This window comes from Cucumis melo, chromosome 2, assembly GCF_025177605.1.
Source record: "Cucumis melo cultivar AY chromosome 2, USDA_Cmelo_AY_1.0, whole genome shotgun sequence".
NCBI classification, from domain to species: Eukaryota; Viridiplantae; Streptophyta; class Magnoliopsida; order Cucurbitales; family Cucurbitaceae; genus Cucumis; species Cucumis melo.
This window is the reverse complement of record NC_066858.1, coordinates 14,816,858-14,833,555: the sequence shown is the minus strand read 5'-3', so window position 1 is coordinate 14,833,555 and position 16,698 is coordinate 14,816,858. Positions and strand designations below refer to the sequence as shown.

Sequence of the window (16,698 nt, the reverse complement as noted above, 5' to 3'; positions counted from 1 at the left end):
AATAGACCACCTAGAAAAGAGTTACAGACCATTAAAATGTTTGAGTACTTGTTGAAAATTCTAGAATTACTCTCTTCTTGTTAGGCCTTTGGAGAGATGATCAACAAGTTTCCTCAGATATCACATACTTCAAGAAGATAACTCTTTCATTCAACTATCATTTCACAACTCCATGTTTCAGACGAATATGTCTTCTTTTGCCATAATACACTATTCTTGGTAATACCCTATGGCCGTGTATGAATCTTAATATAGATATACTGGTATAGAGGCCCCCCACAATGGTACATCTCCCATTAGGCTTCTATGTCATTCATACTAATGGACCTATATAATGATACATTTTTTTATTAAGAACACATATCCACTAGTAAAGTTTACCTCGTCATTCTAAGTTACCCGGTTTGCATACACTACCTATTTATTATGGTAGACAATAATTCCAATGCAAACCAAAATTTATTGTAACCTTAAGATATCTTAATAAATGACGAAGAGCAATAAAATAATCTTAATCAGGATTATGTATGTATATACTCAATCTTCTCACAACATATGCAGCAACATGTCTTGACAGTTAATCTTTGCATATTCAGATTGAGAAACACTATCTTATTTACTTTCCTTAAGGCTCATTACTAGCATCATAAGAGCACTGTCGAACTATTAAAATCTCTTTAATAGTATTCATTGTGTGATTGACATAAATCAAAACATTCTCAATGATACTAAACGCATCACATTAGTCTCACATAAATCTTTCATGACTTCAAGATGTGATAACTTTATAGCATTACTAACATTTATGTTTGTATCATGTAAATCTTTCATATCAACGTACAAACATATAATCACACAATAAACTCCAAACAACTTTTAGTAAACACATATATCAACAATTCACTACTCGAGACATTGTTTACAGCATTGTTAATGTTCTTTCCTCATCAAATTTTCAGGAACTAGTTTAAGACCATAAAGAAATTTGACTATACCAAGTTACCATTGAGGAATATCATCTTTACATACACTTGATGTATTAGAAGACCACATACAACTACAAAAGCTTTCAAGGCTCTATAGTGGCTAATTTAGTCGTACGAGAATAAGAATCAAAACATTATAAATTTCACGTTTGATTTAAAATATTTTTCATTAGTCTGAAGTTATACCTATGTACTTATGATCAGTTTCTTTATCTAATGTGGGACTTTGGTCGCATTCCCAACGATCCTCCCCTCGAACAAAGTTCCAATTGAACCTCCCTTAAAGTAGACATCCATCCATTTAACTTTTATCTAGGCTAACTTCTCTCTAGAGCATATTGCCTATTCAATAGAGCTCAACCATGGATAATACTGTGACTACTTTTAAGGTTCCACTACACCTTTGTTCGACATAGGATTATATCAACAAGGCTAAACCAAGAACAACATGACTCTGATACCACTTTAATTTAGAGACACCTTAGGGTATAAATCCTCATGCCTTATAAGATCTCACACATTCAATAGTTTAGACAATATCTTAAACTTTTCATAAGTTTCTATGAGATTCATAAAGAATGAATTTGCATATTTTCATACTACTAGCAAACTTTAGTAATATGCAAATAATGTTGTACGACCAAAGTTGATTACAAGTAATAGTAATACTTTCAATTTCATGAAAATTAACAACCAAATTAATCAACAATTCATGAAGTCATGCATAACTCTGCCACATACGACATACATTTCTACCCATGCTGACATGCTAATAGATGTGCTCAAGTATATCACAGCAGTGTCTCAACATTCACAAACTGAGTAAATATATAAATCTATATGCAACACTATTATGATATAATCATTAAACATAGTCAAGGATTTTCAATCATGCTGAAGAATTTCTTGAATACAAGATATGTTACCTTAGTTAGACACCCCCACACTTCTATATATTTAAATGCATAACATATTTAAAGTTCAATAATACTATTTTGTTGAGTAAATTTCATGAACAAATTCATTTAGTTCACAAAATTCTATTATAAGGTATTCATGATCCTTTTGTTTAATTGACTTTCTACTTCTAATTAATCTTATGCATGATTCATGCCATACATTATTTTCATCCAAGAATGCATAAACTAATTCAAATCATTACAATAGCATTCATTACTACAACATAAATTTGTCAAACTATACGGAATACTATAGTATATCATCATCAAAAATATACATACGGAATGTCATCCTCAATTATAGCATAGAAGTAAACTAGTTAATTCTTATACTATATGTAAAAATTAAATTTGTGGAATAAATCATCAATCAAATCATGATTGTCTATATTGAAACTATTTACGTAGCAAGACCATCAAAATCAAATTACATTTTATCACAATAACTTTCCATTATGACATTAATAGCAATACAAAACTAAGAGCCAATATGCTTGCTAATGAACTATTCAATAAATACTTATCACACATATATTGAATATCATACTCAAATATAGCAATGAAATAAGATTGCCAAATATTCTCAGGTCATATATAAAAACTCGAAATATTGTTGAACCTTAAACCATAGAAAAACCAAACCCATCATTATCCAAAACTTACAATAAATTGACTCTATCACATGTATCATAATATAATTTGCTTATACTCGTAAAATATCCAAATATATATTCATAAAGTATGTGTCAGATATCAAATATTAAATCTTGTAAGAGAAATCTCAACAGTGTAAAGTTATGTTTGTGGAACAAATTACTGGCCAAAATATATCAACAACACAAGTCAACAATCCAATTAAAGCCATCAACAAATAAATGCATGGCTTATTAAACTACATTTTAGAATCTTCAACAAGTTTTAAAAAATGAATTTTTCAAAAATTTTCACTAACTTCATCCAAATTGAAAATTTAACATGCTTAATTGTTTTTCCAAAGATTTTCAAATCATCTCTTCAATTGGATGATTTAGTCTACGGATCAATCTAGAATAAATTAAAATAAAATTCATTCACAGAAAAGATTGAAAATAAAGCATTATCGACTTTGTACCGTTTCTTAACTTTCCATTTTAATTTGTATTGAGAAACTCAAATTTTCATAACGATCAAACAAAGCTTTCAGCTTAATATGTTATGTTAAGACCAACGTTTATCTCCTTAAATTTGTATCAATCAAAATAAAGAATAACACAACCCTTGAAAATAAATGGTTTCATCTATCCCTTTTAGATTATTTCCCTAATAAACCATTCATGCATCAATAAAAATTATGCTACTAAAGCAATAAATATACGTACCAAGAGAGCAATCCAAAAACCCGTTGTTAGTGAGACTGCCTTTTTCTTTTCTACAGATCAATGACATTGGTTGGGACATTTAAGCTCTTTCTCTTCCTTGTTCTCTTCAGCCTCAAAATTTTGTTTCCATTCATTTCCGTTGGCAACATTGTCACAAATGCGAATGTGTTTTTCCTTCGAAATTTGCATATTGGCCTGGCCGACAATTGTCCAATGTCGGCTTTTTAGGCCTTCACTTTGACGGATGGAGTTATCAATGTGAGAGCTACGATCTTAGGTGGTTCCACCGTCAATGCAGATTTTTATACACGAGGAAGCACAAGGTACTTCCATTTCAATTTCTTCGAAGCCGGAGAAGGGACTGGCAATTTCAACTTTAAAATCGACCCTACGAAATTCAATTTGGTACTTGAAGCAAATCCATGAAGCATGTTCCAGTATCGCAGTTGTAATCCGCCTCTCTGATGCGACTCAAGGAAAGCAAGAACCTCTAGATCGCTAGGACCACCAAAGGGGATTGGAGCAGGACTGAGACCAGCGACGATCGAAGGAGGAGGCTGAACATGAAGCACAACAAAAGTTCCGTCGGTGGAATCCGATCCCGATGAGTGGAGCTTGAGATTTTGAAATGCCCACCGTAAAGTGTCCGTGCTCTCTCGTTGCCGTCGACGGCCACGATCAAGCATAGGAGATCCGCAGACATGGTTCAGAAGATTGTGATTTACGAGAGTGGATGATGATTTGCCAGTGTGACTCCCAACCTCTCGGTGCAAAAAAAATTGATTACAATTTTGCTTTCAAATTGTTGGAAAAACAAACATTGATCATAGTTGTTGTGTCGTGTCAAACCACGGCCTTGAAAGCAAAATTCGGCGCGACCTCAGTTCTAAATAACATATGCCAGGTTGCTCATCATTGTTGTGTCGTGTCAAACCACGGCCTTGAATGCAAAATTCGACGTGACCTCGGTGCTAAATCACATATGTCGGGTTGCTCCCCAAGGTCTACACAACTTCCAAACTCTAGCGTGCAATTGTAAGAATTAGTAATAGAATCAGAATGAAAAACGCTCAAAAAAAAAAAATTAGTGTCATCAGTACTACTACCAATTCTTATCAAGTATTTACGATTTCAAAAAAAAATAAACCAATTCCTACGTATTTCTATTTAAGTCCTTTACGATTTAAAGTTAAGTTTTACATTTCGAAAATAGCACACTTTTAAAAAGCTTACATTTTTTTTCTCCAACAATCTTGGTTGAGTTTTTGTAAACGTAGTAAAATGCATCTTGAGATTAATTTTTCAATCGTAGCAAAAATGTTCTCATAATCGAAAATATTATTATTATTAAAAATTGAGATGGCTTGCTCAAGAAACTTTTTACAATTGTTTAGACAACCTCATTTTTCATTCTCCTACGTTTCATATCTTTCAAACTCATCAAGGAAAATAAGGTGAATATAGATTACTGATTACTGAATAAGGTGAATATAGATTACTGTTATTTGTAAAACGATTAGGTAATAATACAACCAACAATCACGTAGCAATTAACTTCATAACAATCACATAGTAATTGATATCGTTAACGATCAATATTAAAATAATAATCAAATAATAATTAAATATCATAGTAATAAGACAACAATCCCATAATAGTATTATTGTCCTATAACAATTAATATCATTAACAATCAATACTAAATAGCAATCAAATATCATTAACAATCAAATAACAATCAATACCAAATAGCAATCAAATAATCATCAGAAAAAAAAAAAAAAAAAAGAAGGTAACAAATAAAAAGATAATCAAGCAATATCCACCATGACAGAAAACAAATAATCAAATGACAAAAAGTAATCATATAACAATTAAATAGCAACCACATAGCAACTTTCATGGGATTCCAGATTTTAGACTCTGCAAAAAAAGTGTACGTGTTTGAATCATGGACCTAAATTCTTCAAATTATTTTATCAATCTTGTCATTGCCCAAGATAAATTTGATTAAAGACTAAAATATAAATAGTAAGACATTACCTTAAAAAAGTACATAGTTACCAAATTCGTTCATATTAAAGTACAATATTATCAAAGCCTATATTAATATGTTAGTTTTATAAAAGAAAATCGTTGAATTAAACATTTCCAATTCAATAGTGTAACTAAACAGTAATATCTTTTATAACAAATTCTAACGAACGACATAATTGTAAATTTTAATGAGAACCTCAAGAGACTATTTGTGATAATATTTACAAATCTCGTCTTTTATTTATTAATTTTTCCTCTCGGGAGGTAAAAGATGACAATCCAAAACAATTCCTAGAGGGTAAATATCAAAGTGGGGTTTAAATAAATTTGCTACATACTGATTTTACAGAGTTCTACATGAAAATGAAAATGGAAAAAAAAAAAAAAAAAGTTGAAATTTCCCGCTTAATTGCAGGATGACAACAATTTTGCCAAGTATCTAAAGCATTATTACCATCTTTCCATGACACAAATAATCAATCAAAATCCTGTCTCACTAATTATTATCAAAAGAATCTCATCCTAACCTAAACTTAACTACTGCACATACACAACATATTGTACATCTGTATACTCCATTTTATCAATCCCCAAATTCCAAGAATGATTGATCAATTAACATCCCTATCAGAGTAAATTCTTTGAATGATGTTAAATGAGACCATATGGATTGGAAGCATGAATAGGCATACCCGGACCGTACTGGTAGGGGTTGGTTCCATGAGGATTTCCGAAAGGATTTGACTGTTGAGGTGGTGGGGTCATCATCATCATTTGTTGCTGCTGCTGCTGCTGCAACATGAAAGCTTGCTGCTGGTTGGCCATAGTTGCCATTTGTACTGAATGAGGGGCAGCCACTGCAGACGAGGCGAAAAAGGGATCGTGGATTGGCTGTTGTTGCATCATGGCACCATGCATTGGGACTGGCTCCCATGGATTGTAACTCGCGTTCTGATTGTTTCTTCTGATTGCATCGTCATATAAGCTGTCTAATGTAAGCAAGTCCAACCCTCCAGCCTTTGGAAATCAGTTCAAAGTGATATTAGAACATCATAAATTTGGGCAAAGAGAAAATGGAACGTTATCTAGACGTCAGAGCAGTAGAAGAATAATGGGTTGCTGGACAAAGTTAGATGAAAAGATGGAATACAAGTCGGGAAATGTAACTGATTTACATCGCCAGTGTATGTAACTCAATATGAATTCAAAATTTTATGTTTAGTGGATAAGATAAATACCAATTTGCTTGTAGCAGCTACACTTTCATTTGAGCTTGGTGCCGTGACGAGTGCCAATTCCCAGCCTGTAGTTGTAGTACCATTAACTTGGCTTGGAGCAGAACTGGTTTGTTGATCGGCTGTGATCACAAGCAGTAAAATTATACACTGAGCTGACTCCACGTGTATACTAGTTACTATTACCACAATATTGAAGTTTTAAAGTTACACTATTTCACACACACACACACAAAATAGAAAAAGGAATGTTATCATTTCAAACTTGGGTTCAACTGAACATATATTGAACTGTTTTCTATTATTAATGAACTTTGAAGAAAATGCAGAAAGAAAGAAGAGAACTACCAACTGGGACAATAGCCAACGCCAGAGAATTCTTCTCATCTAAATTGGAAGTAACCTCAGGTACGGGATCGTTCAAACCCTAACCAAAAACAGATAATTATCTCAGACAATGTATTTCCAGAATAATTATCTCGCTACAAAAAAAAATTGTTTAGAAAACAAATATACTTGTAAAAAGTATACTCAACTTCTATTTACTTATTAATGGATAATTTAGTGTTTTTTTGTTTGAAATGTTCAAAATACTTATGTCATGTACTAACATTGGGAGTAGTTTAGCTAACAAAAGAAGCTTACCAACAAGTCAGGTTGTTCAGTCACGACTGGTTCTACTTTAACTGGTTCAGGTGGTGGGGGAGACGGGGCTGGCGGAGATGCCACCGTTGGTTCTGCTTGCACTGCTGGTTCCTTCTTGTACTCAATAGCCAAAACTTCTTTAGGGGCAGCCAGTTTATTATCAGCAACCTGCTTGTTAATTAAGATGTAAGAATAAGAGTTCAGGTGGATTTTACATCTCAGAATTAACCAACTAAACAAGGGTGCAGAGGACAAACAAATTGAGAGCAAAAAGCAAACAAACACCAAGCTGACCTGTTCCTTACGAATGGTGGAAACCCGGGGAGCTTCTCTTACATATTCTTCCATGGCTTGTAAAAATGATGGAGGGGGCTTCAAGTGGCACAGAAGACACAGAACTTAGTACTCTTTTAGGGGAAATTGTCGAAAAGACTGATAGCAAAGGGGGACAGAATACCTGTTCAATCTTTATAAACTTCTCACCACGACCAATATCAAGATTTTTACAAACTTCATAGAATTCGGAAAGCCTCTCTGCCTGCAAAAATGGAGAAAGTTATGCACCATGTCTAAAAACTCTAAACTTGTGCACTACTATGGTTGATGAAAACGGCAAGCCCAGTGCTAGTACCTGCTGTCCAGCCCTCCTGTAAATATCCAGGGCTTTCAATGCATCTTGGCGTTGCATCTCAAAAAACTGAATATTTAGACATGTTAGACTTCGTTTCAGTTTTTGCATTTCAATCACACTTATCAGACAATCAGATCAATCATTACCTTGTCAACCAAATTTACTGTGCCGTCACTGATGGCCTGATAAATTTTGACACTTTCAGAAGCAACCTACAATAGGATAGAAGACATGAGAATGAGATGGATCAATCATGCAAACGAGTAAAGCTTTTTCGATGGGCAAGCAAGATCATAAGAAGAGGTTCCTACCAATGAAAGGGCCAGCTGGATTACAAAGTTGTGAACTGCGGCTCCTTGTGGCTACAGCAAATTAAAAAATTGTTCCACAATGAATAAGGAAATCCTGAAAGTTTCTCTATTTAAAAATAAAACCATACAACATACTAATTCCAGAAATACAAACATAATCACTGGGAGATAATGACGTCTACCCGAATATAAGGCCGTGAATTACCTGACAACCAAGTACCCGATACAGCAGCTCTTGTAATGCTGGCAACTGCTCAAGCAACTCAGCAGTGTCTAGATCTTTGGTTCTCTGCATCATTATCCATAAAATTATTTATTCAATTGAAACAGCATTCTCAATTATGAAACCCAAACAGCAATTACATGCAGTGTATCAGTGACTGGCCTCTCAACAAAACTTCTTTATACTCTCTAAACACAAGATGAGGTTCAAGCAAGCCTGGTCTCTTCTCATTATTTATCATCTAGACTTGGGCTTTAAAAGGAATCTTAAAAGAAAGGTTGCAAGTATGCCTTCCTTCAGAAGCATCTCATCCCATGGACAGGGAAACTGGGAGAGTTTGGAGCCCTGATACTTCCAGCACCTTTTCTTCTATTCGTCATCTTTGGTCCAACACATCATTTGACAAATCCAAAGCCATCCAAAGGATATTGCATGATTTATTTGGAAATGAAGGTTTAAAAGGAAGTTAACTCCTCACTTGGACTCTTTTCCATCATAAATATATCTTCAAGAGTATTTGTTTTTGAAAAAAGAAAGAAAAGTATATTAAAAAATTTTCTTATTCCCCTCTTTGTGCTTTTCATCCCACAAAGAACATGAAACCCTGGATCAACTTTCTTCCTTGTGCACTTTTGCTACTACCCCGTTCACCTTCGCTTTTACACAATGAGTGGTTGTAGGTGCCACCCTTGCAGTACTGGTGATTTGCTTGGGCAAAGTGCCCTTCTTTTCATTGGAAAGAGTCAGACCTTAAGGAGACTTGTGGCAGCAGTGGGTTTTTAGGCAACTTGGGTGGAGAAGAACAGGGAAACTTTGAGGTAACATTTTCAACACCACAGAAGACTTTAAGAAAACCATTTTCAGGGTCTCCCTATGATATAATCTTTCCAAGTCTTTTTTTGATTATTCATCTTCTAACAGGCAAGTTCACTTGGGGAGTGCCTTTTAACTCCTTATGATTACATAGGGGGTTCCCTCTTCCGCTTTTTATTCTTGAAGTAATAATATTTTTTTCTATTAAAAATTGAAAATAAGAAGAAAGAACTCTTATATGTTTTTCATAAACACAAGTTGGGGCATGCACCAACTAGGAGAGAGGTAGTATTTCTATCTCCTAGAAAACAAATTGAAAGATCAAATGTAAATAAAAATGACAATTAACCAACTAAAGAAGGAATATCCTTACCGCACGATCTGTCTCAACATCATACTTCAGCACACGGAAACATTCCAACCTCTCCTCCAAAAATAAGGCATATGAGCGTACCCAAGCAGAATAATCCCATGCTACATGCAGCAGATGAAAAGTTTTAGATTGAGATTTCTATTCTATTTAAACTATCTTTTTCAACTTTAGTGCCTTAGAGGAGGTACCATTAGCACTGGAATCATCTTTAAAATGAGATAAATTAAGCATGTGATTTCTTCTCCTGCCATAGTTAATCAGTTCTTCATGAAATGTGGGGTCCACCTCCCGCAAAGCACGATGGATAACAACCAAAGTTTTTAATGCCACCTACACAGTGAAATCATCTGTTAAACAAATTTAATAGGCACTACAAATCTGAGTTGGAGATGAAATTTAAACCCAAGCCATCTAAATTTGGAATATACATCGTCACTGTCATATGAACAAACTGTGATCTGCAAATGTTACTGGTCTATCGTACATAAAGCTGTCTGATTATAACACTATTCTCAATAACAGTTTCTATCCTAATGTTACAGGATTGTTGGAGTTGCATAATAAATGTTTATCAACCCTAATCAGAGGAACACTTTCTTGATATTAACTAACAACACCATCAATTATGCATCCACAACAGGTAGAGGTGTTTTGATTTATCTTACTTTCCCTAAGACTTTGCAAGGAGTGACAGAGTTGAAGTAATCAACTGCAATATCAAATGTGACATTTACAGCAGCACTACTAACATGCACAATAACATAAATGACTAAGTTCAAAGGCTATAAAAGATCAAATGTTCTAAAACTTTGAAACAGGAAGATATATAATTCTTTTGATAGCAGTTGATTTGCAAGGAATGCAGATTTGTAATGCTTATGATGTCAAAAAATGAAGACTTACTGCCCAGTTATGTGTCTTAGATAATCTTCTTGCCAAAGCATGAATGCAATATGCAACATCAGCTCTAGGCCTGGTAGCTGAAATAGCTGCAAATATAGCTGCAAAAAAGTCCAAAACCATCTTATTGTAAAATTATGATTTCTATTATCGTACAATACCAAATAAAAGAACCGCATTATCAAACAAAAATGTAAGGTTCAAATGAAAAAAAAAAGGTGAAGATACATTCAATTCAGCAAGAATATTACTATCTTGAGAAGGGCATCAAAGAACACACCTCTGATATGTTTTTCCTTTGCAGGACGTTCAACGTGATTTGTTGACTTAACTATAGCAATGTCTAACTCCTGAATTCAACACCACGCTAAGAACATGAGATAGATCCAGGCTATTGAGATGCAATTAGAGTAGGACTTATAGTACCTTATAATCACTGTTAACTTTAGCTAATGAAACTGTGGTAGTATCCTTCAGAGCTCCCAATGCTTTTCTAAAGCTATTCTGTGTACCCCCACCAGACATTCTCTCTCCCTCGCTATTAATAAACCTACAAACAAACTCAACAATTTGATATGGTTCACCTTGCACAAACAAAAACTATGCATTAAGCATAAATCTTCATAAATAATTAATAGCACAAACCGTCAATTGACCTGCCAATTCAAAGACACCATTGAACCATATAGAAATCCGTCAGGGTAGACAAAAATCATAATAAACTCCAAATCCATCAGCGATATTTCACCGACACACAAAAAGTTAAAATTCCGGCAGGGAAAACAAAATTTCAAAAAACACAATTAAAAAAAGTAGAAACTCAAATCCTAAAAAAACATCATTTCTATGGATACAGCATGAATTCATCACTAAAAGTATATTTAGTGTCATTGAAAACTCAGATTGAAACGCCAATAAAAGCTCAAAAGGGAAAAGTAGAGGAATCGAACTGAACGACCTAGATTGCACAAAACCAAACCCAAAAGTGTACCGTTACAAGTACAAATATGGAAAATCAAACAGAAATTACATTGAATAGAAAGATCTAATGAAGTAGAGCAAGATTCAACGCAACAGAAAACCGAATCAACAGTTGGAAGTGAGTTGGAAAAACAAAAAAAATCAGGTACAAATAAGAAGATCAAAGAACTCGATATACCTGAAAATCAATGGAGAAAGAGAGAAGAGAAGGCGATCGGAGGTTAGTGGAGAACCAAAGAAAAGTCGAAAATGTGAAGCTTCTCTATATGGTGGTCGTCGGCGTCTGTCTTACACAGCTTTAACTATAATTTTTTTTTTTTTTCTCTTTTTTCTTTTTTAAATTTCATAATTATAATATATATATACATATATTTATTTATTTATTTTATAAATCTGTCTCTTTATGATCTTTGCTGTCAGAAAAATACGGAGTGTAAGAATTTGTACTGCGCCGAAGTTAAAATGGGAATTATTCTTCTATAACGCGTCTTCATTTGCTTCTTGCTTCCTCTCTTCAGATCTTGCCACGTGGTTAGAATCTTGATGATCTGTCATCCACCACTCTGGGATAAAGACTTATGAAAGTATTTTGACAATGACTTAATTCAATTCTATATGCTTATTAACTTTCTTTTTCTTTTAACTACATTTTTCACTTTCTTTCTGTTTACTTAATTATGTTTATAATTTTGAACAAAATATACCAACATTATTAATTCAAAAAGGATTTTGGTATATCTTTTAGAAAATAAAAATAGGACTTCAGTACCATTAGGATTGATTATGTTTTCAAATGTTTTAAATTGAAAATAATTTATTAAATCCGTTGAATTTTCATTGGAAAAAATCAATTGAATAGTTGTAGAATATTGACTTCTTATTAATATAATTGGTTCCTTCAAAATTAAAAAATATATTAAACCATCTCAAGAAAAGCTAGTTGGCTTGAAAGTAAGTGCAATTTCTAAATGGAAAAGTCAAAATTTATCCGTCTTAGTCGAAATCATTCCAACTAGCAAGGGGTAGTTAATAGTTACAAACCCATAGTTGAAAAACCTTACAACTTCAGAAACACTATAACCATTAATTATATTAACTTCGTCAATATTGTACAATCGAATGTCAAACGATTAACTCTTTACTACAACAAGAGTAAGTAATATATTAAATGTTTAGTTGTGAACTAAATAATTTTGTAATAACTTAGACATTAAAGAATGTGTTTTTTATTAAAATTTAAATTCAACAATAAACTAATACACGAAGATATACAAATTAATATAAAGTGTGCAATAGCATATAGTATAAAAATAATAATAATAGAAAATGAATTTCAATTTTTTTTAAAAAAAAAAAAACAATACATCATTTAGTGATAATGACCATAAACAAGTTAATTAAGACAAATGAATGAATGACAATAATGGTACATTTTGAACAAAATAGTTAGTGGTAGAATAGTCATTTGAAACCTAGTAAACACAAATAATTAAGATATAAATTAACGATTCTTAAGGGTTAAATATTATTAATATGCAAATGATAGGGGAATGGGATCCCAATATGCCCAATTAAAATGTAGATAGAACCGACAAAGCTTCCATCTAAGTTTTTGAAAGAAAAGTTTGCTTAGAAATTGGGGAAGAAAGAAAAGATATAAATATATAGAATTGAATTTAGGTAAAGGACAGCCGGACCTTGAATTTGACACATCACTCAACATTCTCACAAAACCCTTCTAATTTGGGCAATCAGTAGTGTCCCACCAAATTCTCCCTTAAATTAGGGATCTTAAAAGTTAAACCCTTTTTGAGAATTTCTCGATATAATTAGCCCCAACATCACATCATCTCCTTAATTACCCCTATTTATTTCATCCTTGGATTTAATGTATATCAATGATTTTTTAAAAAAAAAAAAAAAAAAAAAAATTTATATCCAACGTTTGCTTCCAAATTTAAATTCAATTTATCATATATACTGTTGTTTTTATTTTTATTGTATCAAGAATTTTACATTTTATATTTTAAACAGAAAATTTTATATTAAATACATATAAAAACATTTTAAAATACTCTATAAAGTCAATTATTTTTTTAATATAATATTATTATAAATTATTTGATTATATAAATTTTCAAAGATAAATTATAGAGTTTAGTATTTATGGTTTATATCTCGATTTTAGTTCTTTTGATTTGTTAAAATCATATAAAATAGTTTTGCTCATTTTTTAAGGACTATATATGAAATTTTATGTTATAACTTAAACTCTAATTTTCTCCAAACAAGTATAATTAAAATTGCAATTTAACCAATTTGTTAAACATAAATTATTTTCACAATAATTTAATAATTAAAACTAGTTTTTATGATTTATAAATATATAGTATAAAACAAAATTAAACGTTTTTTAAATTTGAATTTAATTTTTAAACACAATTAAATATTGATAGATATATCAACATCTACTAATAATATTTTGATGAACTATGTTCACGTTGATTTAATAAAATGTGATAAATAACCGACAACCATATCATGTGTTAATGAGATGCCCTTTTGTACTTAACCACGTTGTGAATTAAATTAAGGTTTCCATTAAAATAAAGAGAGTTATAAATTGAAACTTAAATAATGCAGCTTCTTTACAAGTTTGGATATTCATTTTGCATTCCTTGCCCATTTAACCCATAAAATTAGCTATATGCAAAAATTATCGACCTTTTATACATGAATAACAAATCGACTTAAACACAAAGTCAAAGAAATTACAAAAAAAAAAAAAATTTAGATTAAGTATTTGAAATCTATAATTGATAGATCATATTAGTAATAAAAGCTCGTAAATATGATAAGTTTTACTATATTTGCTATTCTTAAAAAATGTGTTTATACAAATAATTCTTATACCTACAAGTGTTGCACAATGTAATTTGTTAATAACTATATAATAAAGGACTATTATAAAGTTTAATAGAACTATTATCATTTTGATTTTTAAACTTTAATATTTGTTCAATGTTAGTGATTCTTTTAATAAATCTTAAATTAGTCCGTTCACCCGTCACCTTTTTATTTCTATTCACATTTTCACTCTAAATTTTAAAATTTTATTTAAAATTTTTTTCATAAATTTTTTTCCAATTATTTGATTAATTTCAATATTAAAAAAACTAAACCTAACATTTAGAAAATGCATTTGACAACACAAAAACTAAAATTCAAAACCAAAATAAACTAAATTCTAATATTATTTTTTTTTCTTTGTTCTTAGGACAGAATGTAAACCGAGTAGGTGGGTCCATTTTGTTCATAAGCAAATAAGTGTATAATTTATTAGTATTTTCCTTTGGCTACACACAATTATTATCATTCTCTTTTTCTAGTCATCATCCAAGATGCTTTGGACCAACAAGCAAGAAAGAGTTGTATTTTCTTTTTTTAATTTTACTTTAAAGAAAGTTTAATAATAATAATAATAAGAAGAAGAAGAAGAAGAAGAAGAAGAGTACTATTTTGAATTTATATACACAAATAAATTTTTTTTTATATAGAAAAAGTAATATTTATAGGGTGGCGGCCAGTTAGTGTTACGTTTTAATTTAATTAGTTATTTAAAAGAGAGAAAGGGTTTGGGTTTGACGTAGGAGTAAGAGACGGACAGCTCATCCACATCACAAATCCAAACGTCGGTTCCGATGTATGTTATCATCTCATCTCATTTCTTAAAGTTTGACAATCCCCAACAACCAAAGCCCCCACCGACAAAGGGGAATATTATTTACATTTACTCAATCACTATGGATGGAAGGATCCAACAACCTTTCACAAAAAATATGCCCCAAATTCTTATCTTTTATCTCTCCATCGAGGTGTTTGTTGTCCTTCTCTAACCTATCAAAATAAAATTTATATCAATACTATTAAATCGTTTCTACTTTCAACCTCAAAAATTTATATTTAATTTAAATACTACTTTCGTTGTCATTTTTTATTGTATTTTTATTTCGATTTTTATACTTTATATATATTAATTTTAGTCTCTGTATTTTTAGATGTATTTTATTTTTGTAGTTGTTGAAGTGGCCAAAATGACCATTTTTTTTTTATAAAAATGGAACAAAATGGATATTTAAACTTATTAGGGTTAATTGGAAATAATAATAATAATAATAGTATGCAATAGTTAAAAAAAGAACCATTAGAGTAAATAGCAAAAATAGACCAAAATAGAAAAGATTTAGGGGATGATTGTAGTATACTATAAACCAAAAAAGAAATAGTAAAGTTGATGCTCTTGAAATCATGTGAGATTCTTTTTAATAATTTGCCACCAATTGAATTATTTTCTGGATTCTCTTTTCTCTTCAACCAAAAAAATTGATATATATTGTAAAAAATGTCAACTTTTAGGCTTTTTAAAAAAGGAAATATAGCATATATTTGTGTTATTTTTATTTTATGTGAAATCTGGATTGAATTTTGACTATTTTACTTTTCTAAAAGTACAAAATTCTTTGCACATTCGAAAATGCCTTTTTTATAAGGTGTTACTCACGTTAGTATTTGCTAAATTTGCTAGAGTTGTTCATGTCTTTATTTATCAAGAAATCTAGGTTAGACAAGGATTCACCGAGTCTACCCCACTCAAGTATGTGATTATACAATATCAATATGAATTGCGTTCTCTTCGATTCATATAGGGCCACATAAGTCCTATCGTTAAACCCCACTAAAAGAAATTTGAAAGTTTTTAGGGTAGAAAAGTTGGTCGGATCTTTTACAATAAAGTAATAAATTTAATTATCATTAAACAACTTGTGAATAAATTAATAGAACACTTAATCACTCTAAATGTGTTTGGATCAAGGAATTAGAAAGTGTGAAGTTATTTTGTTAACTACAGAAAGTGTGGAGTTGTTTTCTTTATATATATATATATATATATATATAAAGTATTGAAGGGGAGTTGGAACCTCTTTGAAACCATGCAAAATACGTCGGTGGCTTGTACCAGATGCAGCCTTCAAGATGGCAGAGGTCTCCATACTGTACTTTACTTGATTATAGTCTTCATGGCTGGGTTGGAAATCTTTAATGGGTTGCCTTTTTTGGTTAGATTTTATGGGATTCATTGATTAGTTGTTGAACTTTTATAACTCAAATTTGTTGTCCTAGTTTTACCAATTGTTTGTTAACCAACTACAGACGCAAATATGATTCCATTTTGAAAAGGAAATAA

General features: G+C 31.4%; 2 protein-coding genes across 3 annotated transcripts; both read right to left on the bottom strand.

The window, feature by feature from the left end:
* Nucleotides 1-3,231: 3,231 nt before the first annotated feature.
* Nucleotides 3,232-4,896, bottom strand: LOC127148233 (uncharacterized). The gene has a single exon (XM_051081607.1). The coding sequence runs from the start codon at nt 3,987-3,989 to the stop codon at nt 3,606-3,608; it is 384 nt and encodes a 127-aa protein (XP_050937564.1). The 5' UTR covers nt 3,990-4,896; the 3' UTR covers nt 3,232-3,605.
* A 744-nt stretch (nt 4,897-5,640) lies between these two features.
* LOC103487413 (putative clathrin assembly protein At5g35200) lies at nt 5,641-11,799 on the bottom strand. Of its 2 annotated transcripts, none has more exons than XM_051081605.1 (16): nt 11,632-11,799; nt 10,899-11,022; nt 10,753-10,822; nt 10,476-10,573; nt 9,761-9,902; nt 9,573-9,673; nt 8,369-8,452; nt 8,164-8,214; nt 7,999-8,064; nt 7,853-7,918; nt 7,679-7,759; nt 7,516-7,593; nt 7,222-7,389; nt 6,925-7,003; nt 6,580-6,698; nt 5,641-6,358 (listed from the first exon to the last, which is right to left on the bottom strand). In XM_051081605.1, the coding sequence occupies exons 2-16, from the start codon at nt 10,995-10,997 to the stop codon at nt 5,993-5,995; spliced, it is 1,668 nt and encodes a 555-aa protein (XP_050937562.1). In that variant the 5' UTR covers nt 10,998-11,022; nt 11,632-11,799; the 3' UTR covers nt 5,641-5,992. The 2 variants fall into 2 exon arrangements, with proteins under 2 accessions (XP_050937562.1, XP_050937563.1); XM_051081606.1 differs by having other exon boundaries at nt 10,899-11,056; nt 11,632-11,789.
* Between the last annotated feature and the right edge of the window lie 4,899 nt (nt 11,800-16,698).